Below are 24247 nucleotides of genomic sequence, written 5' to 3'. Positions count from 1 at the left end.
CCGTCGTTCTCCGGCGCGGCGCGGCGCGGCGGGGCTCGGCGCGGCGGGAGGCGGAGAGGAGGAGGGGCGAGGCCGAGCGAGGCTCCACAGCGCCCCCTCCCCACTGCGGATGCGCGGCGCGACGCCTCCAGCCGACCGGGTGGGGGGCGGGGGCGGCGGCGGCGGCAATGTCCCAGCCCCTCCCTGCGGCCCCAACCCGGCGGGCGCCTCCCCCAAGACGGCGAAACAAAGCGAGCGCAGGGCCGGCGCCGGCGAGAGGGAGCTCCGGGTGGGGGTGCCTAGGGGGCGGGCGGCCCCGAGTGAGGCTGGACGGCCCCATTCGGCGCGTCTGGGCGGGCGCGGGCGGCGGATCCCGCGGCTTGCCTTGGGGAGCTGTCCGCGCCGCGGGTGCTGAAGAGCAGCCACGAGGAGCTGTCCCCGGCCCGGGCGCTGAAGAGGGAAGGCGCGGGCTGCGAGAGGGCGACCGCCTGCATGCCGCTGCTGCGGGGGGGGGGGGGGGGGGGCGCCGTGCTGGGCCGTTGTAGAGCGAGGGGACGGTGGGCGAAAGGCTTGGCCCCCTCCGCCCCTCTCCTGACGGCGGAAGTAAGTAGGGCTCCCTGTTCTGGGAGCAACGGGCGAGGCAGCCGCTTTGCAGCAACAGGGGCCCTGGTGACTGCGGAGCCATCTGCCTTGCGAGTTGTGAGACTTCGCGCAGAAGCAGCCCGAACAAACTGGAGCAATCTGGGCCGAGCAATGGCAAGGATGCCTCCCTCCCCAAAGAGCCAATTAAAGAAACTCCAATTAGAGGCAGGTCCCGCAGCTCGGGCTTGGCACACCAAGCAGGGCTCCTGGGACCTTCTCACTAGGCCCTGCCCCTCAGCCCAGACTCCTGGTTGCTAAGTGCACCTGGGCTGTTTGCGGGGTGGGCAGGCCCTCAATCCAGGGCAACACACCAGCTGCTGCCTTCCCTGGGAACGCGGCCCAAGCGGAGAGAAGCCTGGATGAAGCATCCTTCCCAAGTCTGGTGCCTCCCAGCATCCAGCCAACAGATCAGAAGTCCGGGGCACCTGGAGGGCAGAAGGCTGTGGGAGGCTTCTCTAAGGGGTGCAGCACATGATGCTCCAGAAGTCATCTGCTTTGCCCCCTTCTGCAGCACACCCCATATTGGCATAGATTTAAAGAATGTCCAAGCCTAGTATTAGACTGGCCAAGTGGCTGTGAATGATGGCAACTGAACACACAGGGGTTTGTGTGCCAGACTGGGGGGCCACAGATCCACAGCCTGCATGCACATCTCTGGGAACATCTCAGCCAGTGCCCCATAAGGTGCAGCTTGTCAGAATGACAAAGGCCAGCTTCCTTCCTGCACAGAGACCCTCCAGCGCGGTGTGCCAAGGTCCTCGTGTCCTCTGGCAACAGAGGCGAGAGGAGATGCCCTTCTGGCTCACGGTTTCAGAAGGTCACCCGCAGGGAGGCTCTGACCGTTTCTCCAGCACCAACCTTGTTGTGAGGGGGGGGGGGAAGAGACGGCCTCTGAGCAAAGACCAAGCCTCGTGGAACAATGCCCGCCCCCCCAAGATACAGACGGCCACAGACTTGTGGCCTTCAGGAAAGCCGTGAAGACCTGTCTTGTCCCCCAGAGTCTGTGGCCAGAGCTGGAATAGGGTGGGGGTGGGGGTGGATGGGTTAAGTTTTTATTGGCACCTCAACACAGTTCTTAAATGATGGCTTCTAACGCATTGCTTTTATTTTGTTCACCACCCAGAGCGCCTTTTGGTGGACGGGTGGCTGTACACGTTTGTTTAACAAATAAATAAATTGTGCAGGCCCGCAGGCCCACAAGCCCACTCGCTCTCTTTCAGGTAGCCTAGCGTGTCATGATATTATAACGCAATGCATTGTGAAAACCTGGAAAACAGCTGTCAAGTACAAATGAGGCGACTCCTGCTTCCTCTTCTGCGTGCTGGTACATCCTCCATTCAACCTGTCCTAAGATACCCTTTCTCCTGAGCTGTTTCATCTCCTGCTTGCTAGCCCTACTGATATTCCTGGGCTCCACAAAGGGTTTCAGCAGATGCTTCTCTTGTCATGCTGCTTCCGCCTGCCTATTTATTTGTTTGTTTGTTTGTTTTCCAACCAGCGACTCTGGGTGGCATACAAAGAGCTAAAAACAATCAATAAATACATTATAAATATTTTTTTAAAAACCTAAAACACAGAATAAAAGAAGGGATGTTAAAAATAAGGGAGCCACCTCACTTTATAGTCAACTCAAGATGGCGAACATACCTAATGCTCCTGCCTCCCATTTTCCCCACAACCACCACCCTGTCAGGTGGGTTATCATGGTCATTCCAACTTCCAATGCACTATTGTTTTTTGTTTTTTTTTAAAAAAGATGCCCAGGATGTTTGGAGGAGAAGATAGCCTTTTCAGCATTTTAGACCAAAAGATACGGCCACGTAAGAAGTCCGGTCTCTCTCTCTCTCTGCTGCTGGCAGACAGAAGGGAATCACCTGATGGGAGAAGGGATGCCTGGTCACTCTCAGCACTTGACCTCACCACTGAAATGCCCTTGTGAGGCTGGCACTTTAAGAATGGCTCACCTCACACATCTATCCATCTTCCAGGATGGCCAACGCACATCACCACTGCCACTGGTTCAGTGCAGAGGGACCTGGTTCACACAAGCCAGACCATCTTAACTGACTTGGCTTTTGTTTAGTCTGGTGTGTGAACCTAGCCAATTGGGGCTTATCCAATAAACCATGGTTAACTGAGTCATGGTTTGACATACATGACTTGGGCTTGGTGGTGGCCAGTCCTATAATCTTCCTCTTATCCTTCCGCATGTAAGTCACCAGGGAAGGGGCAAGACATTTGGGGCTACAAACCTAGCTACAGAGATTCTTGTACCCTGCAGACCATTTAACAAATGCCTCTTCGCAAAGACTTTTAGCAGCCAGAACCTGCCACCTTCCAAGAAAACTTTTTGCTGGCAGAAGTGCTTTCAAGTGCTGAGGACCCTTCCAACTTCAGAGAGGGCCACTTGGGCACTTCTGCAGCTGCTTCACTTGTGTCTCAAACCACCCAGGAACAGAAGCTGATAAACTGTGCATACTGGAGGGGTGGGGGTAGGGAGCTACATCACTGAGTTGAAACTAGGGTGGGCACCTAAATTCCTTTTCAGGAACAAAGTACACTGCAGTCTTTCCACAAAGACACCTCTGCCAGAAGAGGTCCCCTGAGCTTTTCAGCTCCTTCCAGGCCAAGCCAAATTTTGATTTGATATAACTTAGGATCTGTGGTCTTCAGGTACAAAATATACTGCCTTTCCCGAGGAGGGTCGCTCACTCGTTTTTCAGCGCACTCGTCTCAGCATCCATTGCATTTTATTCAACCAAGGGGCAAGATGCCCCCCAGATGTTCTCCAACCCTCACAATGGTCCATCGTCACAGATGGGATTCCCCTCCTGCCAGCAGAAGATCCAGGTAAGCCCCACTGATCAGATCTGTCTCCTCTATGCCCAACTTGCACATCAGTTGCTGGGCCACTTCCTCACCCTCCCGGAGACTCTGATGTTCCTGTAACATCACCTGCAAGAACAAACAGGGAAACAGAGCATTGCGCTCATGAGTACGGCAAAGAAAGGGAGGGCTCTCAAGCCCGACAGGCAAGAACCTGTTTTGTGAAACCAGAAATTTATTTATAACAGCGTGAGGTGGACGAAAGGTGGTTTCTCTGAGAGGCTGGCTTTTATGGCTAGATAGCAGAGGAAGCAGCACGGTGCTAAAGCAGATTAATCAGATGGATCTTCAGATCCAGCCCCACCCCTCCTCCTGCTATAACCAATGTGAAAAGGTTGGAATTCAGTAAACTCAGCAAATCACTTTGTGATTGTAATTGCTCTGACATTCGGCGATTAACTATTTCCCCACTTGAACTGTAATGCTTCTTCTGAAGGCAGCGTTCTTAATCTATTGTTACGTGCCTAACAATAATGAAGTTCCCCTTACAGTTAATCAGGGTTTCAGATAAAACTTAGCTCCCAACCACTTGTGGCTAGCAGAATATTGGCCTTCAGACATTTTTCTCCCTTGGGAACTCCATGCATGGCAGACAGATCACTCAGAGCTTGGTCTCCCTCCGTCTTCAGTGATCGGTATTCCCCCAAGAGCCTGCAGGTCTTGTGGTCCTCCATCCATGCCAGAACTGGCATTTCTTTAGCAGGCAAAATTGCCTTTTGGCTTGCCAGGCATCTCCTCCTCCTCCATCTCTCCAGCTCCAACAATTCCCTTCCTTCCAGTTCCTTAGCTGTGTTAACTTCCTTTCCACTCTCCCTGAGAGACTGTTTTCTGCACACGAAAACACCTGTTTCTTCCACAGCTCTTTTCTCAGACCATGTTTATCACCTCCAGGCACGGTCTGACTATCTGGGAGACCATGTGACAATATGGCAAACTGTGTTTACCTCCTCCAGCCTGCCGTCAGGGACAAAGGAGGAACGATTCAGGGTACTTCTATTCCAGCTTTGGGAGCAGGGGGAGAGAGGAACTTCCTTCCCTGTTGCCAGAGGCACTGGGCAACTGCCACACACAGAATTAGAGAAGCGGAAGGGATCTCGGTGGCCAGCTAGTTCAGTGTGCGATCTACTAAAATGTTTTGGACAGATGGCTATCCGACCCCAGTCTGAAGACCCCCAGTGGCCTCTTCACGAAGCAGCCTGTGCCACCGCTGAGCAGCTCTATTGGGAATTCCTCCTAATAACATAAATCTACTTTCCTGTAGTTTCACCTTATTGCTTTTGATCCTGCCCGCTGGGGCGAAAAAGTTCTCTTCCTCTTCTTTATGGCAACTCGAGATGTCACACAACCAGAGTCAGAAGGGCTCTTAGGGGTCATTTAGTCCAATCTCCCCCTCCCTCAGTTTTTCTGATGTATCAGATTAACAACCGGACCACCTGACCACCTCCAGCAAAGAACTTACATCTTCACGGGGCAGTCTGTATTACTGGCTGACAGTTTGTACAGTCAGGATGTGCCTCCTAACACAGTGTTGCTCAACCTTGGCCACTTTAAGATTCCAAAACACCATTCCTCTCCACCACCAGACAGTCCTCCTCACCTCCAGCTCCACAAAGTCACCCAGTCCTTCCACGTGATCCACATGGACCCGGGTCTGGCCCACCATGTAAAGATGGCGCTCTTTCTTCACCACTCCTTGCTCGCCAAGCGCCTGGGACAGCACTGCCTGTGCATGAGAAAAGCCAGGACCTTAAGGCTTGCAGAATGCAGCATGGCCTTACACCAGCTTACCAGTCAGTGGTCAAACTAGTTGTTCTAGGTTTGAGCCACAGAATCCCCATTCTAAGAGACCTCAAGGCCCTTCCTCTCTCCTTCCCTGGATACGAGGCCCAAGGGATCTCCGGGGAGTCGATGGGCTACAATGGGGGAGATGAAGAAGAGGCAGAGGCCTCCCAACGCCAGCCCCTGGGGCACAGGAGCAGGGGAGGACGGTCTGTCCTCCTCAACTGCTGGTACTCGTACCAGAAGCAGATGGATGGCCCCCGTGGGAAACGGGAGAGACTAGTGCGCTGGGCCCTGCCTGGGCTTCCAAAGGTCCCCTGATCTCCACGGGGGAACAGGTACAAAGCTTCATTACTTTCTGAACCTGCCTTCCTTTCAAAACCCTCCAGGTGTCATCCAGGGGTGTTCCCAGGCCCAGAGCTTCCAAGCTTTAGCAGAGTTGCCCGCTGCATCATCTGCATGGAACTGGCCATACACAATCCATCTGGTGTGGAATGTGGGGCACCACCTGACCTGGAAAAACGCCCAAGCCATTCACATGGATCCTGGGAGCAGAGCTGGATTCTGTTCCCATCCAGAATGGCTCTTCTGTGGCTCCAAAAGCCTGGGGCCCTCCGCACCAGCCCCCTGCTGCCATTCCCACAGCAAGCAGCGCTTCCCCGTCCATGAAGCATTACCACAAGTCCTCTGGGGTCATCTGTGGGAGAGATGGTAAAGCAAGAGAGCTTGGGGGCTCTTGTGTTCGGCCGGTCATAAAACACCAGCTGTCCTCGGCCATCCTACAAAGACAACGTTGGTCAACAGTCCACCTTGCCTGGTCAAAGGATCAGGATCAGACCAGACATACAGAGCAGGTCTGCAAATTAATCTGACTTTATTAAAACTGGCTTGCCAGGCTGTAGTTCAAGGAGGGAACGATGTTCTGACAGAAGCCTTCTGCAGTCTGTGGCTAGCGAGGTAGGACCAGAGAGCAACAGACTGCAGAGGGCCTCTGCCAAAACTCCAGCCCCTCCTTGAATTATTCACAAAATCCCAGCCAGAATGTCCTAAGGCTGTGCTGGCTAAGAATGATAGGAGTTGTAGTCCAAAACACGTGGGGAGGTCTGCCTTATGGTACTTCTCGGTTAGCACACATCTTGCCTATGCTGCAAATGTAGAAGGGTTCCACCTTCAGAAGCCGCCTGGTGGAAATACAGCTAGGCGCCTTGAAGGCCCAGCTGCAGGATCACACACACACTCCAACTCTGGAGTTACAGCTGCTGGGAGCTGCCTGCCTGCTTAATCCTCAGCATGTAAGGATTGCCTATTCAAATGGATATCAGACTCATAAGCAGGGTTTCAGAGATATCTGATTTATTGAAGAATAGCATGCAGGATCGCAAAGAAAGCTGAGAATGATGAAAGTGCGCCGAATTCAAACTAAAAACCCTCGGCGCAAACGAAATCCCTCCCCCCGTAGAATCTTCCCAAGTCCACAATCCCAGGTGCTCCTAACGGTTCCTGATGGTCTGCGGGAAAAGGCCTCGAGCAGAGAAAATAACCCAAACACGTTCCATTCTCCTGATTCCACATACAGAGCTTGGTACAAGGTCTCACAGCAGCTCCCTCCCAAACAGAAACGCGCATCAGCGCCATGGCACGTGAAACGTTACGATGTATAAACTACATTGAAACCGTGAACAGGACACAGCATGAGCATGCCAGCATGCCAAACAGGGAAGGGCCTGCAAAGGTTAAACAAACCTGTGGGCTTGACTTGCTTATTATTGAAAGTTCTTGGACAGAACAGCCAAAAAAAAGGGGGGAGGGTTGTGACATTTCATTTTCATTATTTTCAAGAGTTTACGATACAATTGACAATGTTCACATAAAATGAAAACCAACTTGGAAGCTGGAATGCTAACACCAACTAAAAACATTTCCAGATCCCACAAAGTCGTGTCTTTAGCGAAGCAATGAGCAACCTGATCCACAGGGTGAGTGGGAGGCTACGTGCAGCTGGTCCCGACTGGCCAGGTGGCATTCTCAGCCCTGGAAAAGCTTTTGCACATCCAGCCAGACACCCAACCCTGAGCCTGCCAAAACTAATGGATACCGTTCTGCCTAGTCCAGGCAAGTCTTCCCAGCTTGGAACCTTCTGGATGGAAAAGTCATCGCTTTCAGCCAGCAGATCTTCATCTGAGGGCAGCAGATTGGAGAAAGGTCTTTGATCTGAAGCCCTGCCAATCTGTTTCACTCAAGAACTCATATCTCAGTGCTCAGAGGGAGGACAGGCTGAATTGGCCCCAGTCTACTTCTGGCAGGGAAGAGAGAGCGCGCGAGCATTCAGACTCCAGCTTCTTCTAGGCACACTTATCAAGTCCTTGACTTTGACCATAAAAAGAGGTAACTCACACTTAGAATGGTAGCCTGGCAAACTGCCCCTCTGCCCACAAGACTCTGAACTTCTATCCTCCTCCTCTGCAGCAGCAGCAGCTGGTTGTCTGAACAGACACTGTCTTCTCACAGAATATGCCCAACTTGTGCTAACAGATCATGTTAATGACACGAGGCAATGCAGGTCCTGCAGAGCAGGGTTTCTCAGCCTCGGCAGCTTTAAGATATCAACTCCCAGAACTCCCCAGCCAGCATCCTGGAGTTGAAGTCCACATATCATAAAGTCACTAAGGTTGAGAAACCCTGCTGTGGAATGTCCCTTCCCAAAACACTGGTCATTATCTTCTAAGATGACTGGTAGAAATGTAGATTGAAAACTGAGGAAGAACTATTATTTCAGGAACCTCGGGTAAAAAGAAAAGGAGAGACACTGGGCAGGACAAACAGAGAGCTCAAGGGAAGAGCTTTTCTGCACACAAGGCAAACCAAGTGTGTATTCCAAGACCTGGGAAAAAGAGTAATGTTTACCAACCTTGCAAGAACAGGGAGGAAAGAAAGGAGAATAAAGGAAAGAGGGGAAAGGGTGAGAAAGACTGGAAGTGTAGCAAACGATTTCTAGGGCTGCCACTTCTTCTACAATGTTGGAAGGAAAATTCCAATATTGGATCACTAAGATTACCAAATTCAGGAATGCTAGAACTCAGCACTGGATTTAAGCCTGAAATCAGCCTCATTTTTGATCCAAGAGCATTACCAAAATCAAGTTTGAGCAAAAAGGAGCATTCCTTAGCAGCAGCAGCAACATTAGAGATAAAAGTGCCTGAAAGGTAGGAAAAAAACTGCTTAGGAGACTTGCTTAAGCAGATACATACTAAACTTTGGTGGTGACACAGTTTTGCCTGCTCTGAGAAATTAACGTGGGCAGAGGGAGCCTGCTGGAAAGATTCTCACCTATCATCGGAAGGGGGTCCTTTCTGCCAGGCTGCATGGAAAAAGAATTCCTTGCATTCCCCAGGGAAATGCCTCTTAACATACCAGTTAGGGATGGAAGAGCTGGAGATAATATGAAACTTTTCTGAATGTGTCATAATGATCCTTAGCAGACATTTAATATGCTTCTAAATGCATTTTTAAAAAATGATTTGGAACCAGAGTCAGGAACTTAACAAATATGAAGGCCAACTAAAAAAATACAGATTCCCTTGAGAAGGCAAAACAGGGCGAGCAAATTGAGCCCGACAGCCCTCTTGGCTGGCTGGCTGGCTTACTCACTCTGAGGTCGCGAACCTTCAGCCGTCCATGGGGGACAGGAAAGAAAGTGTCTGTCTGAAGCAGGACACAGCCGTGGGATCCACTCAGCTGCTCCACCCTGCTGATCAGCTGGGCCAGATCCTGCACCCGGGCCTTGATCTCCACGTTTGCTGGCATCTGAAAGACAATTGGAGATCAAGGGAAGCCAAGGGTGGCTTTAGGAATCCCACCCCCATCTCCAAGGAGATCAGCCCATCAACTGCCAAATTAGAGCTGCTGGGGGCAGCACCTGTCTGTGGTACGGGGCTGAACACACTCAAAGGGGGTACCCTGGCACACCATGCCCACCCTGGCTCTGTGTTTAGAAGAACCGCAGTGCAGGTAACAGGCTCGATCTTTCTTCAGGGACAGGATTTCTTTTTGGGCAAAACATGGAGGCCAACTGTCTACCACGCATGCAGAAAGCACCCCAAATAATTTCAGGGGCAGCAGTGATGGGAAAGACAGAGAGGTACAAGTGCATTCAGAGGAAAGGTTACTAAGCGAGGCAAGCCAACGGCTATGAAAACAGCCTCAGAAGACTGACAAGATTTTCCCTGTCTAAGAGCTGCCAGTCTGGGGCTCCGTGGATCCTTTCTCATCCAGCACCCCTTGGTTTGGTACCTCTCTCTCTCCATGTTTTGCACAAACCACTAAAGGCAGACACCTCTCTCTTTAAACAAAAGGAAATCTTCCTTTAAAGTAAAAACAGAATTTATTGACAATGCAAAAAAGCCTAGTTGCTTCTTTAAAGGAAGCATTCCTTTCCTGCAGGATTTGAGTAAAGTCAAAAAAATAAATCAGTTGCAAAAAAATGGCATCTTCAGGAGCACACGTGCCCGTGTTAAGAAAAACATGCAAAGCTTTGAACTTTGTCAGTTTCCATTTACAAAAGTAAAATATCAGTAAATAGAAACTGCACACACTAAAGCAGGAGTCAGAATAAATCCCGTGCCCGGTTCTAACTCAGAGGACATCTCACAGGGAGAAAATAGGTTGGCCACCGTACTGAAGCCAAGCGCGACCACGCAGCATCTCCAACAAGGGACCTCACGCGGTGGGTCTGGAGAGGTTCCCACAGAGGACTTGGTGTCGAGAGTCAGGAAGGGAACTGCGGTGGAGATTCACAGGCACCGCTCCCCAGGCAAAAGGGGCCGAAGCATGCTTAAGTTCGGAGAAATGAGGTAACATTTGGAAGCAGCCCAGACAGAAGCCAACCTGATTCATCGGAGGAATGCTTCTCAACCTCAGCCGCTTTAAGATGGCATGCTGGCTGGGGAATTCTGGGAGTTGAAGTCCCCCCATCTTTTATCTTTCCCCTTTTGGGGGGAGTTGGGTGGTGATAAAATTTGATAAATAAATAAATAAAATCTTAAAGTGGCTGCATCACCAAGAGAAGCACTGCAATCCAGCCCAGTCAGACGGTTATTACAGGCAATCTTAGTAAGAGCAGTTTCAGACCGGGGGGGGGGGGGGGGGCTTGGTTTACTGGTGTGGTCTACCTGGTGGGGCTGACACTCTACAGAGCTGCTGTTGGGGGTGCCACACCCTCCTAGTTGCAAAGACGGAGCAGGGTTTTCTTCCTCCCTCCGGTGCTCAGCGGAGGGGGATCCTCTGGAGTTCTGGGCGGTTGGCTTGGCAGGAGTTATCTACAACTTACAGTGCAAAGACTGTAACAGCCACTACGTAGGACAGACAGGCAGAAGACCAGCAGAGCGCATCCACGAACACCCACTGGCAGTCAGAAGACACGATGAGAACTCCTTCATCTCACAACACACGGACAGACTCAACCATAGTTTCAACTGGGAAACTGTGAGCATCCTAAACCAAGCCAAACCCAAAAATGCCAGAGAATTCCTGGAAGCCTGGCACTCAGACAGAGCAGCCAACCCCAGATGAACCATCGAACAGCACAATACACCCTAATCAAGGAACCGTTAACTCAGGCAGTCAACCAAGCAGCAAACAACAGCCCTGTCAAGGAACTCCCAGGGAGACAACAACACCCCCACCAACACAAGCAGGGCAAGCCACGGTGTATAAACGGAGAGCGAGGCCCTCTCCCTCCTCGCACTGAAGATGCTGCCTAGTCTGGCCATGAAGCGTCCGCAAGAAAACAACCAGGCTCAGAGAGCACCGAGGACTCCACGGTTCAACCCGGAGCCACAACTATTCGCTTCGATTGGTTGGCTTGCAGACGTTTCATTGCCCCACGGTTTAACCCGCCCTCCCTCGCCCCGACGGTGTGACCTGGGGGGCGATGAAACGTCTGCAAACCGACCGCCCAGAAAAGAGCACCCGGACCAGGCACGTGTAGCTCTCAGCTGGTTCCACGCCCCCTTTAGAGAGGCCCCGCAACGGAGGGGGGCGGGGAGAGGCAGGTCCAGCCCGCACCAGCCGCGGGAGCCTCCTGGGCAGCTTCGGGCAGTCGCTCGTCTCAGCAAAGCCATGGGCGGGAGGAAGCTCCTAAGCAGCCCCACCCGGGTGGCACCACAGGGCGGGAAAGGCGAACTGGGCCGTGCCCTTGGGGATGCACAATATTTCCGCAGCGCACTCGGCTGTATCACAATTCTCTTCCCCCGCGTGAAGCCGCAACCCCGGTTAGCTCGCCTTCTCGAGGGAACACACCATCAGTCGCGGGTCGGAGCTTGCTCCTGCCCTGGTAGCGCGTTCACACGGACCCCAGTACACGCGTCGACGCCACGCCGCTCTCGACCATCCCCGACGGAGTCCGCCGTTTCGCGATTGGCGCCGCTCTTCCCTACGTCACGGCCGCCGGGCGGGCCCGGGAGGCAGCCTCCGATTGGCCGCGGCCTCGGGCTTGCCCCACCCTCTCTCCCTCGGCCCGAACTGCAGCGCGGCTTCCTTCCGCCGGCGCCAGAACGAGCCAATCGCAGCGCAGGTGGGCGGGCGGAAGGATGACGGGCAGGTGGAGAGGCGCAGCCGCCATTGGCCGGGCGGCTGAGGGGCGGCACTCTGGGATGGGCGGCCGCGGCGCCGGCAGGCTCGCGATGGAGACACCGGAAGAAGACGGGCCCGACGGAGACCGCGCCGGGCCCCGCTCGCCCCGCGGCTGCCCGGCCGTGCCCGCGCCAACCCGCCTGCGCGCCTTCCTCTGGTGTCGCGAGTTCCTGGCCGGGGCCTGGCGCCGCCTGGCGGGGCCCGAGGAGCTAGGCATCGTCCCCGTCAGGTGAGCCGCCGGCCGTGACGTCTCCCGCCCCGCCTGCGCTGGCGCGCGGCGGTGCGCCCGCGGAATCCGCGGCCGCTGCGCTTCTCGTTCGCCCGGGAGGCGCGAGTCGCCGGGGGGGAGGGCCGGGAACAGCGGCGGCAGACGGGAGGCGGGTCGGAGCAGGGCGGTTCAGGCCCTCCTGCCCCCGCCCGATGCCCGCTGGGTTGGGCGCCTGCTGCCGCTCGGGGCGCGGGCTGGGCTGTTTGGCGCGGGCCGCCCCTCGGTCCCGGTGAGGGCCCCCAAGCGCCCGGCGGGTCCCGACGCGTCCTGGCAGGCGCTCGCAGAGCTGCCGGTGGCCGGGCAGCGGCTCTGGCCCCGCGTAGCCCCCTCACCTCTTGGCACGACGCTCCTCAGCACCTCCGCTCGGTTGGCCGCTTCCCGGCGGCTCCCACTTTTGTCCAGGGGCTCCGGGAGAGGCAGGGCGCAGCGCAGGCTCCGTCGAAGGTTGTGTGGAGGGCTGCCGGCAGCCTTGAAGGGGGCTGTGCTGCGCCGCCTCCTGGATCCAGCTGCGGTTGAGCCCGGTTGCCCCCTCTCCCTGAAGAAGGGCCCTGAGATGGTGCGAGATCAGCTGCTGCAGTTTGCCTGGCACCTCCTGGTCCGAGTTCAGCTTCTGTCTGGCCAGGACCCTGACATATCTTTCCAGGTTGCCCAAGTGAGGCTGTGCCATCGTCTCTCTCTTTCATCTGTCCTACCTGCAACTGAAGATTAGTCCAAATGTTGGTGGTTGCCACTGTTATCTCTATTATTATTACTATATTAATTCATTTTCATGCAATTTTGTTGTATTTTATGTTTACTTCATTTTATTAATCATTATAGGGTTTATGTGTTTTTCTTGAAGCATTCTCTGGCCTAAAGGCGGTAATAAAGGTTTTGATCGGTGGCAGCTCTGCTCACTCCATAGACTTTAACTGCATGCTTTCCATCCCACTCCCAGGACCAGGCCCCCTCACAAGGAAGGGCCAGGCCAGAGGTCAGGGAATTCCAGGCTGCTCTGACCTGCTCCTCGCCTCGGGGAGGGCAGCCCCGCTGGGACCCCTCCAGGCGATGCGGAACATTCCTCTGAGACTCTGTGTGCCTGGAGTCTGGGAGAAGCGGCAAGCCGCGCACTTTCACAGGATTCACAGCCACTCATTTGCGCCCCCAGGAGGAGGCAGGTGCTGCTGTCCCTCCATGTGCCTTGCCCTGTTCCACCAGCTGATCCTCTCCTCAGCTGGCTCCGTCTCCTTCCTCAGCCTTCCTGGTTTTGCTTCCTCAACAGTGGTGGGCTGAGTAACCTGCTGTACAAGTGCTCTCTGCCGGAGCACATCACGACTGCGGAGGATGAGCCGCACCAGGTCCTGCTGCGCATCTATGGTGTTATCCTCCAGGTGAGTCCTTTGGCCTGGTCTCTGAGCTCCCCTTCTGGGCCTTGAACTACCTTTTCATCTGCCTGCTCCTGGGGCTGACGGATATCCTGACTGACAGTACTGAAAGCTGCTGAGAGATCATAAGGAGCAGGGCAGTGTCACCGCCCCCATTCTGATTCTGCCAGAAGTCAACGAGCCAATAGCTTTCAGTCAGTGGCATCTCAGTACCGTGTCCTGGCCTGAAACCTGTCTGAAAAGAGAGATCCAATCTAGATCTTCTTCTGCCTTGCTTGGGAGGGTGCCAGTAAAGGATGGGGGGCTGTCTTTTCACTCCAGTCTCTGTCCTGCTCATGGTCCGCTTAACCCCTTCGTCTGGTGCAGTGGTCTGTGTCTCCCCATGGACAACCAGGGAAAGCTAACGAGGGGAGAGGAGGCACCTCCTGAGGCGGTACTGAAAGATGCTGCCCAGGATGCAGGATGCAGCAGCCGTCGATACTAGGAGCCATGGGGAACTTTGCTCTCAGACGGACCTCCCCTCCTTTTTTAAAAGCATCTAAATTAGGGGCCACCAATTTCCCAGGGGATTCCAGTCTTCCTCTGCAGGAGGATTCAGGACCAGTGCAGGCATCCGGAGAATTGGAGTCATCTTTGTTTTTGCCCAGGCTGCATGTGAATGCTCCCTGCATTTACTATTAATGGGGGGCCCGAGTTCTAGTCCCTTGAGAGAAAAGCCGTTCTCTTTGCATTTGCCAGAAGTGATTTTATGCCTTCTCACACATCTCCCTTCACATGAGCTCCTCAGTCCCACTGCTGTTCGCTTTCCTTGCAGAAGAAGTGCTAAGAGGGCGGACTCTCCCAAACCAGCTTCAGGCTCTGACAACCGTGTGCTCTGCTTGCACAGGCTGCTTCTACACCTTGCTCGCAGGGCTGGGGCTGCCCAGTGGGCCTCGATGCCCTGGGGCCTTCTGGCCCACTGGGGCCCAGTTGGAAGGCTCACGCCCTTGTGAGACTGGCTGTGTTCTTGAGGACGGCCCCTTCAATTCACCCTGTCCCTCGCTCCCTCCCTCTCTCCTCCAGGGGGTCGACTCGCTGGTTCTTGAGAGTGTCATGTTTGCCATCCTGGCTGAGCGGGCCCTGGGACCACGGCTGCATGGCATCTTCCCGCAGGGACGCCTGGAAGAGTACATCCCGGTAGCGTGCCACCCCTTCCCTGCCTGCTCTTCCCTGGCGTGTAGGACATACCTCCAGAACAGGTGCAGAAGTGAACAGGCTGCACCTTGGGGCTGAACCCAGCCGGGCAATGCCACCAACACACAGTGATCCTGCTGGGATTGCCTTGACTCTTGCGCTCTGCCCACACATTTTGTGAAATCACGTGAAGCATTAAATGGTGGCAAGCATGGCGGGGTGGGTTGAGGGGCCGCCAGTGCCTTCTGCCCGTGGCGCTGGTCTTGCTTCAAGGCACTCAGGCTGCCATCCCCAGCAGAGGGGCAGGGCTCTCCTCACAACAGCTGCTCACGGTGTCCTGAGAGCCCAGAGTTGCTGCAGGGGAGGCGCGTTGTGCAGAGGTTTCGACTTGCATCCGAATCACACACAGCCCTGCCTTGCACGTAATTTATTTTTTTACTTCACTAAATTTAGAGGCCGTCCAACTCTGGATGGCTTAGAATTAAGGGGAAAAAACCCACAAAGCCATAAAACAGGCAAAAAAGAGCCATGCATATCTGGAAACACATACGCAGTATAAGAAAAAAACAATCAATGGGGCTCATCACACACACACACCCACAAGGCTTGGGAAAACAGCCAGGTCTTCAAAGACTTTTGGAACGCTGTGTGAGTGGGATGTTTTGTAATCCCCAAACCAGACAAGCCTTGTGGCTTTGTGCGATGTGAGTCTCTAGTCCTTTGCTCCCTGCAGTCTTGCTCATCCCCCCACGCCACGTGGCTTCAAGGCATTTTTGCCATTTGCCAGGGTTATAAATAAATATAAATTCAGGGTCTCCCAGAGCCTTCATGATCCGCCGCAGCCTCCACTCATCACCCCTTTCCCACAATGGTTCGCAGAAACGCTTCCGACTCTCTCCCTCCTTCAACTGCCCACGGCCTCAGGACTGCCCTGTGTCCCCCACCCCAGAGCCGCCGCCTGGTCACGGAGGACCTGCCGGACCCCAGCATCTCAGCCGAGATTGCGGTAAAGATGGCTCGCTTCCACGGCATGGAGATGCCCTTCAACAAGGAGCCCAAGTGGATGTTTGGGACCATGGAGAGGTAGGGTCCCTCAGCGCACTAAGCGTCTGGGCTAGCCCCTTGGCTGCAGAAGCTCCGGGGCCTGCTGGGGCTGCTCCACACAGCAGGAAATCTCTGGATGGGCTGGAAATCTCTGGATGGGCTGGCCTTGCGCGTTGGATGCCCCCCCCCCAGCACCAAAGGTCTCCTGGGAAGGGCCTCCCCACCCATGCTCACATTTAGAGGAGACCAGAGGGGTTTGCTCTAGGGCAGGGAGGCCACGCCCTCCCCTCCCAGACTGCCGGACCGGGGGTGGGGGAGTGACTTGTCCTCATCCTGCTCCGTTCCTGGCAGGTACCTGAAGCAGATCTCCGAACTCACGTTTTCCCAGGAAGCCCAGCGGAACAAGCTTAATCAGCTCAAGGCATACAACCTGGAGGCTGAAATGCACAGCCTCAGGTGAGCAGGCACCTGGGGAGAGGACTCTGGTGGGGCTGTCAGATTGCCCCTCCAGGCCACCCTTCGGTTGCCCCATGCGCCTCAGCCTTAGCCGTTCCCGAACTCCAGCCAGGCCAGGAGGAGATCATTCCTGTCAAGCCTGCCTGGCTCCCTGTCGGTTTTGCAACAGTCCCCACTTGGACCACAAAGTTGCTGTGGTCCTGCAGTTTGTGTTTCACACCCAAAATGCAGTTTCATATTTGAAGCAGGGAGTGTCATGAAGTTGCACTTCCAGTGGTTCAAAACAATTTCCTTGCTTCTGTTGTGCTCCTCCGTTGTTCAGGGAAAGGAGGTGTGCTATGCCAAGCAGCTTTCCTCCTTGCCAGTTTTCTCTCTCTCTCCTGTTACTGCAGGACGCTGCTAGAGGCCACGCTGTCCCCGGTGGTTTTCTGCCACAATGATGTACAAGAAGGTGAGGATATTTGGAAGGGGTGGAGGGCGAAAAAGGATCCGGGCGCCCACGAGCAGCTGGGGAATCTTGGCAGTCGCATGACAGGAGCCCTCCGGGTGCTGGGCAGGCTGATGGAGCAGAGCCGGGCCCCGTCCAACGGCCCTTCCCCATTTCTTCCCACCCAGGGAACATTCTCCTCCTGGCTGGCCGCGAGGCCTGCTCGACTGACCGGCTCATGCTGATCGACTTTGAGTACAGCAGCTATAACTACAGGTAGGGCCGTTGCCCCAGCTTGGCAGGACAGCCCCTTGCCTTCGGGTTGCTTTGACAGCAACCAGATCAAGGAGGCATTTGCCAGTTATCTGCTTAAGCTGCCACTGTTGCACGTCTCCAGGAGATTCTCAGAGACGTCATAAAAACCATAACTCTCCTAAAACTGAAACATAATTTTAAATGGTCAGCTGTGGAGCAGAGAGCAGATGTCAGTGTCGGGGGCTGCCCTGCCCGTGCCCACGCGCAGTTGCTGGGCAGTACGAAGCACCGTGAGAGATGTCATCCAGATGCTGCCTCTTGGTGGGCCTAGTCCATGCACACAATCCCAGGCAGTGGTCATGTCGGCTGGGCTCCTGCAGCACCCCTAGCTCTGCCCCTACATTAATGGAGCCCAATAGATTGCTGCGCCCGGACAGGCAAACTGTACGATGGTCCAGCATGACAGCTTGGCTCACGTATCACGCTAAGACCACCGCTGCATTCTTACAATATGCCCCACCACAGATTTTCTGATCTCCTCTAGCCTAGTCTAACATGTTTGATTCCAACTAGAAATAGTCCCCACTGATCCAAGCTTGGCTCCTGGTGACTTCATGGGCCCAGCTGTAGTTTTCTTGGCAGCCTAGGGCCATGATTTGCCATTTCATTTCTTCCAGGATGTTTTCCTGCTTTCCAGTCATGGTTTCCCTGGAGATCTTCCATCCAAATACTAACAGGCCCAACCTGGCTTAGTTTCCAGGCCCAGATGAGGTCATCCAAGTGACCAAATGCTAATCACAAATTATCTGTTTACATTTTAATATAATGGTTGTCTTTCCACAACAGCCTTAATTGATTTATCGAACGGGCCCATTTCTTGAATATGTTTTATAGTATGCTAGAAACTAACCCCACAGTCTGGGGTTTAAAGCATTAAACCACAAAAACAAAAATCCTTAACCAAGATTAAAAATAAGCTTACCATGCTTATGTTCTTGCAGCCTCCAGGTCTTTAACTGACCTAATTAAGAAGGTTGTGCAAACACAGCCAATTCTGTGAAACTAGCCTAGAGAATTTCCTTTTGGTTTACTGGGCAGGGCAAACTCAGAAAAGTGGGTTACTGCATAGGTGGGGGTTCAGAGGAAACCCAGTGCTTAGTCCTGCCTCCTTTTCCCAAGGCCTGGACATCTCTCTCTCTTTCTCCTGCAGGGGCTTCGACATTGCCAATCACTTCTGCGAGTGGGTCTACAGCTATGCCCACAATCAATGGCCTTTCTACAAAGCCAGTCTGGAGAACTACCCCAGCCGGGAGCAGCAGGTGATTGCCCTGGGCTCCTGCGGGGAGGGCAGGGGCTGGGTGGGAGGGGGAGCAGAATTGCAGGACCCCCAAATTGACCATTCCAGTTCTTGTCCAGTGATTCCCTTTGGTCTGAGTGCGATCAAGGATTACCCAACTCCTGCCCGATGGCAGCTTTTCATTGAACTGCTGGAGTTTTGACAGCAAAGGCTGGAGGTGTGATGGTGTCTCCCTGCAGGAGCAGAAGAGTGTGCAAGCTGGCTGGGGAATTCTGGGAGTTGAAGTCCACACATCTGAAAGTTGCCGAGGTTGAGAAACCCTGGGTTAAGGCAGAGCTTCGGCCCTGGTGTCACCCAGGTGTTCCCATTGCTTGCCAAGTTAGAAATCAGTTGCCCTGAATGCCCAAGGCAGCCTGTGAAGCTGAACCAGGTCAACACAAGCAGCCAGCCCAAACCCAGCTCCTCTGGAAATCAGCGGCTGACATCCAAGAAAAACATCTAATGTTCAACTCTGTCCTGCTTTCCGGTTGGAGAAGGGAAGCAGGGCAGAGGCCTGCTTTCCTTGGGACAGAAAGCTGGAGGCTGAACCCCTCAGCTAAGTCCTCCTGGTCTCCTGATCGCAGCACTCCCTTTTCCTTAGAATCAGAGAATGTCAGGGTTGGGAGGGGCTTTAGAGATCATCTAGTCCCACCTTCAGCCCAGGGCAGCCATCCTCTTTACTCTTTCCATGTGGAGCAGAGGCTCACAGGCACTGCTTTTCAGTTGGCAGCAGCTACGCTACAGAATAACCTCCCCTTAGAAATCAGGTTGGTCCTGACGGATTTGGCCTCTGGGAAACTGAGTTATTTCGGCTCGGTTGGACTCCCAAGCTTTTCTGATTTTAGGGAACTTGAGTTAGGTTAGAATTTGGCCTGTTGATTTATCTTGTGTTTTACTGTGGATGTCTCAATTTGAATACCTAGTTTTTTGTTGCTCTTAATGACTGCAAACTGCCAGGGGTCTGTCTGGCAGTTGGGTGTAGAACTGACAAATGAGTAAATTAAGCACCTCCCACAAAGGAGAATCATCCACCTCCCGAGCTGTCTGTTTCATTTATAGGAACAGGTTATGAAATTCTTTGCGATGTCCAGCCAAAATCTACTTCCTCATCAATTAGTTCCATAGTTTCTTGTCACTGTCCCCATTTTACTTCAGCAGCCATCCTCCCTCGGGGTCTCTGAATCTTTGCATAGTGGCGGGAACAAAGGTTCAATTCCTAGGGACAGTCCGGATGCACCCGCGCAGTTTCCGCAGCAGCAGGTGGTTTGCCTCTTCGGGGGGGGGTTGACTTCCCAAAGTAGCGTAGGGCCCAAGGGATCCTGACAGGTTCCCAGGCAGAAGGGCCACAGCCGAGGAAGGCTCCCCCCCAGCTGTTTCTGATTTCCTTGCCTCGTTTTCCCCAGTTGCACTTCATCCGGTGCTACCTGGAGGAGGCGGGTGGGAAGGCTGCAGCCCCCTCACCTGAAGATCGGGAGCGCCTGGAGGCCGAGATGCTCCTGGAGATCAGCCGGTCAGTCTCGGGGGCAGAGGAGGGGGGCAGCCTCACTCAGAACCGCTGGGCCAGTGTGTCCGCAGCAGCCAGCACCAGCCGTCCTTCGGGGTTGGGGGTGAGAGCTGTGGCCTTTCCGGGGGGGGCGTCGTGCAGACCTTCTGTTGCCCGTTATTGCCAAGCGGGGGCCGCGTTTGCTCCCATTTGGAGAGGCTGCCTCTTTGGGGCAAGAGGGGCAGAGCATCTCCCCCTCCGCTGACCTCTCTCCTCCCGCCTCCAGGTTCACGTTGGCCTCCCATTTCTTCTGGGGCCTGTGGTCCATCCTGCAGGCCAAGATCTCCACCATCGAGTTTGGCTACCTGGTGAGTACCAGCCGCCAGCTCCCTTCCCTCTACCCAACCCGGGGGCTGGTGCAGGGAGAGGCGCTCTCCAGGCCGCTTCCCGTCACTTTGGTGTGCACTGGCCGTGGAGGAAGGGCCACTGCCGGCACACCCGGGTCCCAGGGACAGGCCCCCGACTCTGGAGTCTTAATTTGCTGCAGCCCAGAAGCTTCCCAAGTTGCTCCAGCTGGGTGTAGAAGATGGGTGGGCAGCTTTCGGGGGCGAGAGGCTCCCAGGGCTGCAAAACTGCACACGTGGCTGAGCCTTGAGGGCTTCTTGTGATGTGCCTGCAAGGGTTTGCCTTACAGTTTTCAGCTCTTTCCCACCTTAAGAGGCCATCAGTTTTCTGGGCTCCTGGCCCAAGGGCGATGGCAAGGGGCGTTGTAAGGGGCCTCCGGGCGCTGGGCTGCCGCTCCCTCTTCCTAGAGCACAGTGGGCCTGGGGAGGAACGTGGGTCATTTTGCACAGCAGGACCTGAGGCGGCATCTGTCTGCCTTCTGCCCAGGAATATGCCCAATGCCGCTTTGAGGCCTATTTCCAGCAGAAGGCCAGGGGCAAGTGACTGCTGGCTGGCCGGCACCTGCTGCCAGAAGGGTGGCCTGACCGGGTGTGACACACTGGACAGGTGGACCTGAAGGACCAAGCCTGGGGGGGTTGGCTGGCCAGCCCTTCCTCTGCAGCACAAGCTGTCTTCATGTGTGCTCCGGTGCAGTTCAGCAACGCCTCGATGTTCTCTAACCCAATTGGGGGGGGGGTTCCTGTGACGCTGCAGGACATGTGGTCCACCCCTGTATCCCTCTGGACTGGCTGCGGTGGTGAGGAGCAGGAGGCGTGGTGCCCCAGTGGTTCACCTGCCTCAGCAGTCAGTTCCACTTGGGGTCAGTGGGGGCGGGGATCGTGCCCACTGCCCCTTGCACGTTGGGTGCCTCCGGGCTCAATGTCTCCCCTCTCCTGTTCAGCATCCACATGAAACCCCTGGGTGAGGCCATCCGCCGGTTCGGGGTGCGGCATCATCAGCAGGCTGGGTTGGGGGTGTCACCATCCTTGGCCTTGGATAGGGCTGCCCTTCCCCGTTCAAGACTGGTGCACACCTTGGGGGTCCTTCAGGACCTGCAGCTACTGCTCAAAGAGCAGGTGGCAGCTGTGGGCAGGAGGGCCTTTGCGCAGGTTCATTGTGCGCACCAGTTGCACCCTTCCCTCAATTGGGAGGCCCTTCAGACAGTCACTCATGCCAGGTCACCTCACAATTGGATTATTGCAATGTGCTCTATGTGGGGCTGCCCTTGAAGACCACCCAGAAGCTCCAGCTGGTTCAAAATGCAGTGGTACAGGCAGTAACGGGCGCCTCTCAATGTGCCCATGTGTCACCACTGCTGCATGAGCTGCGTTAGCTGCCAGTGGTTTCCAAGTGCAATTCACAGTGCTGGTTATTGCCTATAAAGCCCTATGTGGCAGAGGGCCCAGATACCCGAGAGACGGCCTGTCTCCAATCGATCCTGCCCGCCCAGTGCATTCCAGCAGAGTGGGTGTGTTCCAGGTCCTCTCCATTAGATACTGCCATCTTGCGGGGCCTGAGGAGCATGCATTCTCCATTGCAGCTCCCACCCTCCACACAGCATATCCCACCCTGCCCCCCCAGAGGCCTCTCTGCTAGGATTCCAGAAAGCTTTGAAAACCTGGCTTTGGTCTCAGGCCTGGGGTTGATGTTTATTATTTAAGTCCCCTGTTCTGTTCTGTTGTTTATTTTAGTCTGGGCTAATAAAATGTCTGGCATGGATGATGCTGATGCTGTGAGTTCTGCCCCAAAAGAGCTTGCTGGAATGCAACTGTGGGGCTATTGATAAATGCTTTGTAGTCTCGGTCAAGATATTGCACAAAATAAAAAATGTTTATTTGTAGAAAATTGCATTTGAACATGCATATTTGTATATCAGTAAAAGGCATGTAAAAAAGAATATTTTGCAAGCCCCTTGATCTTAGGCATTCTTGAAACAGTGAGATCTGAAGGCAGAAACTTTGGAAGATGCTGCAGCTCGGGGGGGGGGGGGGCATTCACGCTGCAGTCTACAAGCTGCATCTCTCAGGCAGGGGTGGCCACTTGCTCCCCTGTCCAGACTAAAGTGGAAGAAAGGCCTGATTGGAAACTGGACTGGGCACTGTGTGGGTTGTAAAGTATGCAGATCTGGCCACCTGAAAGCGCTGAGTGGATTAAGAGAAGCACTTGCAAAAATTGGGTATGTGAGAAAGTTGCAAGGGTCAGATTGAAAGGACGGACAGATCTTTAGGGAGAGACGAAGGCACCAACAGGCTGTATTTCACTGGGTGACCTGAATTCCAACCTGGTTCGGCTGCAACCAGGTATGGGAGCCCCTGTTGGAGTGCCAGAGAAGGCCATGCAGCAGGCTGCGGATCACCAGAGGGGGCCCTTCCCCTACAGCCACTTCCGGTTTTCTTGGAGCCAGAACACCAACACGGAAGCACCTGCACAAACCAGTTGAGCAAGGGGGGGCCACCCCTTCTGACATTTAACCCACCACTTTGTTCCTGCCACTCTTCTTCCCAGCACGCTCCAGGGGATCGGCCTGCCCAGTTTGGATGCCCATCAGACTGGGGGGGCTGCAATGCCGCTCTTCCCCCAGCCCTCCCCTTTCCTTGGCTGGCAGGCACTAGGAGAAAGAGCCGAGTGTGAGAGGCTGTTGGGTGTCTTTGAAGCCATGTTGTTAAGGAGGGGCCCCAGGGAGAATGGAACTTTCCAAGGGCACCTCTGAGTTCCTTTCTGCAGCCCACAGCAGTACCTTGTGGACATGGAGGATGCTAACCAGGGTGGCCAGGGCACCAGGGGAAGCATTCCAGGACAAGGAATGGCATGGCAGCGGTAGCCAAGTGGCTCACCTTGGCTTGACCTAGTGCCACTTTGCCAACAATGGGCCTAGTTGGTGCTCTGAGGGTTGACCCCCCAAATTCCCAGGCTGCTTCTGAGGTGGGGCTGGGCGGGGCAGGGGGCTGGGGCTGCCAAAGTGAGAAGAGGAGGGGAAGGTCCAAGACAGTGCTGCTCCACCTTGGCAAGTTTAAGATGGGTGGACTTTTAGCAGGCTGGCCACTGTTGGACGCTGGCTGCTGGATGGACAGGCGTCCAAGCAGAGCCGGCCCATCCTCTTCTGGGGACAGGGTCGCCTGACCTTGAGAAGGGCAAGAAGGGTGCCAGGAAGGCCCGCCCAGGGCCAGGGGAAGAAGGGGCCTCCTTGTACCTCAGTGGGGGAGGGCAGCCAGCCAGCCTGTGTCTCAGTGGGGGAGGGCCTGTTCCTGCCCAGGCCAGCAGCTCTGCCCCCTCCCCACCAGGCGCCCTCTCACCCAAATCCTGGCCTCTATTTATAGCACAGGCCGTGCCTGGAAGGAGCCTCCTTGTTCCTGGGTGGCAGCAGCTGCACGTTTTGCAGCAGAAGTCCCCAAAGCCCATCCCCCTCATGTGCACAGCCAGGCAGGGGGGCACGTCCCTGCTGCCAGCCAAGGAAGTCCCCGCTTGGCCTCTGCCACCTCGCTGCCTCATGGAAGCTTGTTCAAGCCAGGCAATGGTGGTTAGCCAACAAACAATAATTAATGAAACCATGGCTTAGCCGGAGCCTGGTCTGTGTATCAGGTCAGGGGCCTCTGCTTGGGATGGGCTGAGCCCCTGCCCTGCCCTGCCCTTTGCCCCCTGCCGCTCAGGGCCTCTACCCCAAATCCATAACTGACCTTTAATCTGCATTTGAAGGAGACTGCCGCTTCTCTGGCTAAAGGAAACACGATTCTGAAATTTTTTTGGCCTTCTACCTTCCCTTTGCAAAACAATCAAGCAGCTTCTTGCAGATTGGAAGAGACTGAAAATACAGCAAAGCAAGGCTAAAAGTACCCACGCTGAGCTTGTCGTGTGAACGCATCCGCTGGGCCTTTACCTGACCCAATGAGCGGGTTGTACGAACCCAGCGCTGAGGACGTAAGGAAAGACCCGCCCTCCGTCCGTTCCTTCCCCGGGGAGAGGCGCGAGGGGCAACCGCGGGGAGCCCCTGCGCCGGCCTGGCCCGGGGACTCGGCAGCGGCCCCCGGGAGAGAGGAGAGCGGGGCCCGGACTCAGAGGGAGTCGGCCGCAGACGCCCCACCTC

General features: G+C 54.9%; 2 protein-coding genes across 3 annotated transcripts in view; one reads left to right on the top strand and one right to left on the bottom strand.

Moving 5' to 3' along the window:
- Nucleotides 1-3432: 3432 nt before the first annotated feature.
- LOC134501131 (adenylate cyclase CyaB-like) lies at nucleotides 3433-10573 on the bottom strand. The gene is made up of 5 exons (XM_063308739.1): nucleotides 10455-10573; nucleotides 8935-9090; nucleotides 5964-6065; nucleotides 5105-5230; nucleotides 3433-3576 (listed from the first exon to the last, which is right to left on the bottom strand). The coding sequence occupies exons 2-5, from the start codon at nucleotides 9088-9090 to the stop codon at nucleotides 3433-3435; spliced, it is 528 nt and encodes a 175-aa protein (XP_063164809.1). The 5' UTR covers nucleotides 10455-10573.
- Nucleotides 10574-11939: 1366 nt separating this feature from the next.
- Nucleotides 11940-24247, top strand: part of CHKB (choline kinase beta) — a 124265-nt gene continuing 111957 nt past the window's right edge. Inside the window, exons 1-11 of one of the 2 annotated variants that reach the window (XM_063308861.1) lie at nucleotides 11942-12145; nucleotides 13446-13554; nucleotides 14611-14724; nucleotides 15671-15804; nucleotides 16117-16221; nucleotides 16614-16672; nucleotides 16837-16924; nucleotides 18114-18222; nucleotides 19643-19749; nucleotides 20009-20090; nucleotides 20614-21508. In XM_063308861.1, the coding sequence (XP_063164931.1) occupies nucleotides 11967-12145; nucleotides 13446-13554; nucleotides 14611-14724; nucleotides 15671-15804; nucleotides 16117-16221; nucleotides 16614-16672; nucleotides 16837-16924; nucleotides 18114-18222; nucleotides 19643-19749; nucleotides 20009-20090; nucleotides 20614-20670 (1143 nt within the window). In that variant the 5' untranslated portion in view covers nucleotides 11942-11966 and the 3' untranslated portion in view covers nucleotides 20671-21508. Of the gene's footprint in view, nucleotides 12146-13445; nucleotides 13555-14610; nucleotides 14725-15670; nucleotides 15805-16116; nucleotides 16222-16613; nucleotides 16673-16836; nucleotides 16925-18113; nucleotides 18223-19642; nucleotides 19750-20008; nucleotides 20091-20613; nucleotides 21509-24247 lie in introns of both variants that reach the window. The other variant, XM_063308862.1, reaches the window with a different exon arrangement.

This window comes from Candoia aspera, chromosome 7 (assembly GCF_035149785.1).
Source record: "Candoia aspera isolate rCanAsp1 chromosome 7, rCanAsp1.hap2, whole genome shotgun sequence".
In the NCBI taxonomy this organism is placed as follows: domain Eukaryota; kingdom Metazoa; phylum Chordata; class Lepidosauria; order Squamata; family Boidae; genus Candoia; species Candoia aspera.
The sequence above is the reverse complement of the archived record's forward strand: the minus strand, read 5'-3'. Positions and strand labels throughout refer to the sequence as shown.

What these genes read in the sequence shown, in the direction of transcription:
- LOC134501131 (XM_063308739.1), bottom strand. Translation starts at nt 9,090, where the DNA reads ATGCCAGCAAACGTGGAGATCAAGGCCCGGGTGCAGGATCTGGCCCAG. An exon ending in ATGACCCCAGAGGACTTGTG is followed by an intron (nt 5,231 to 5,963) that starts GTAATGCTTCAT and finishes TCTCATGCACAG; the next exon opens with GCAGTGCTGTCCCAGGCGCT. An exon ending in GTGACTTTGTGGAGCTGGAG is followed by an intron (nt 3,577 to 5,104) that starts GTGAGGAGGACT and finishes TTGTTCTTGCAG; the next exon opens with GTGATGTTACAGGAACATCA.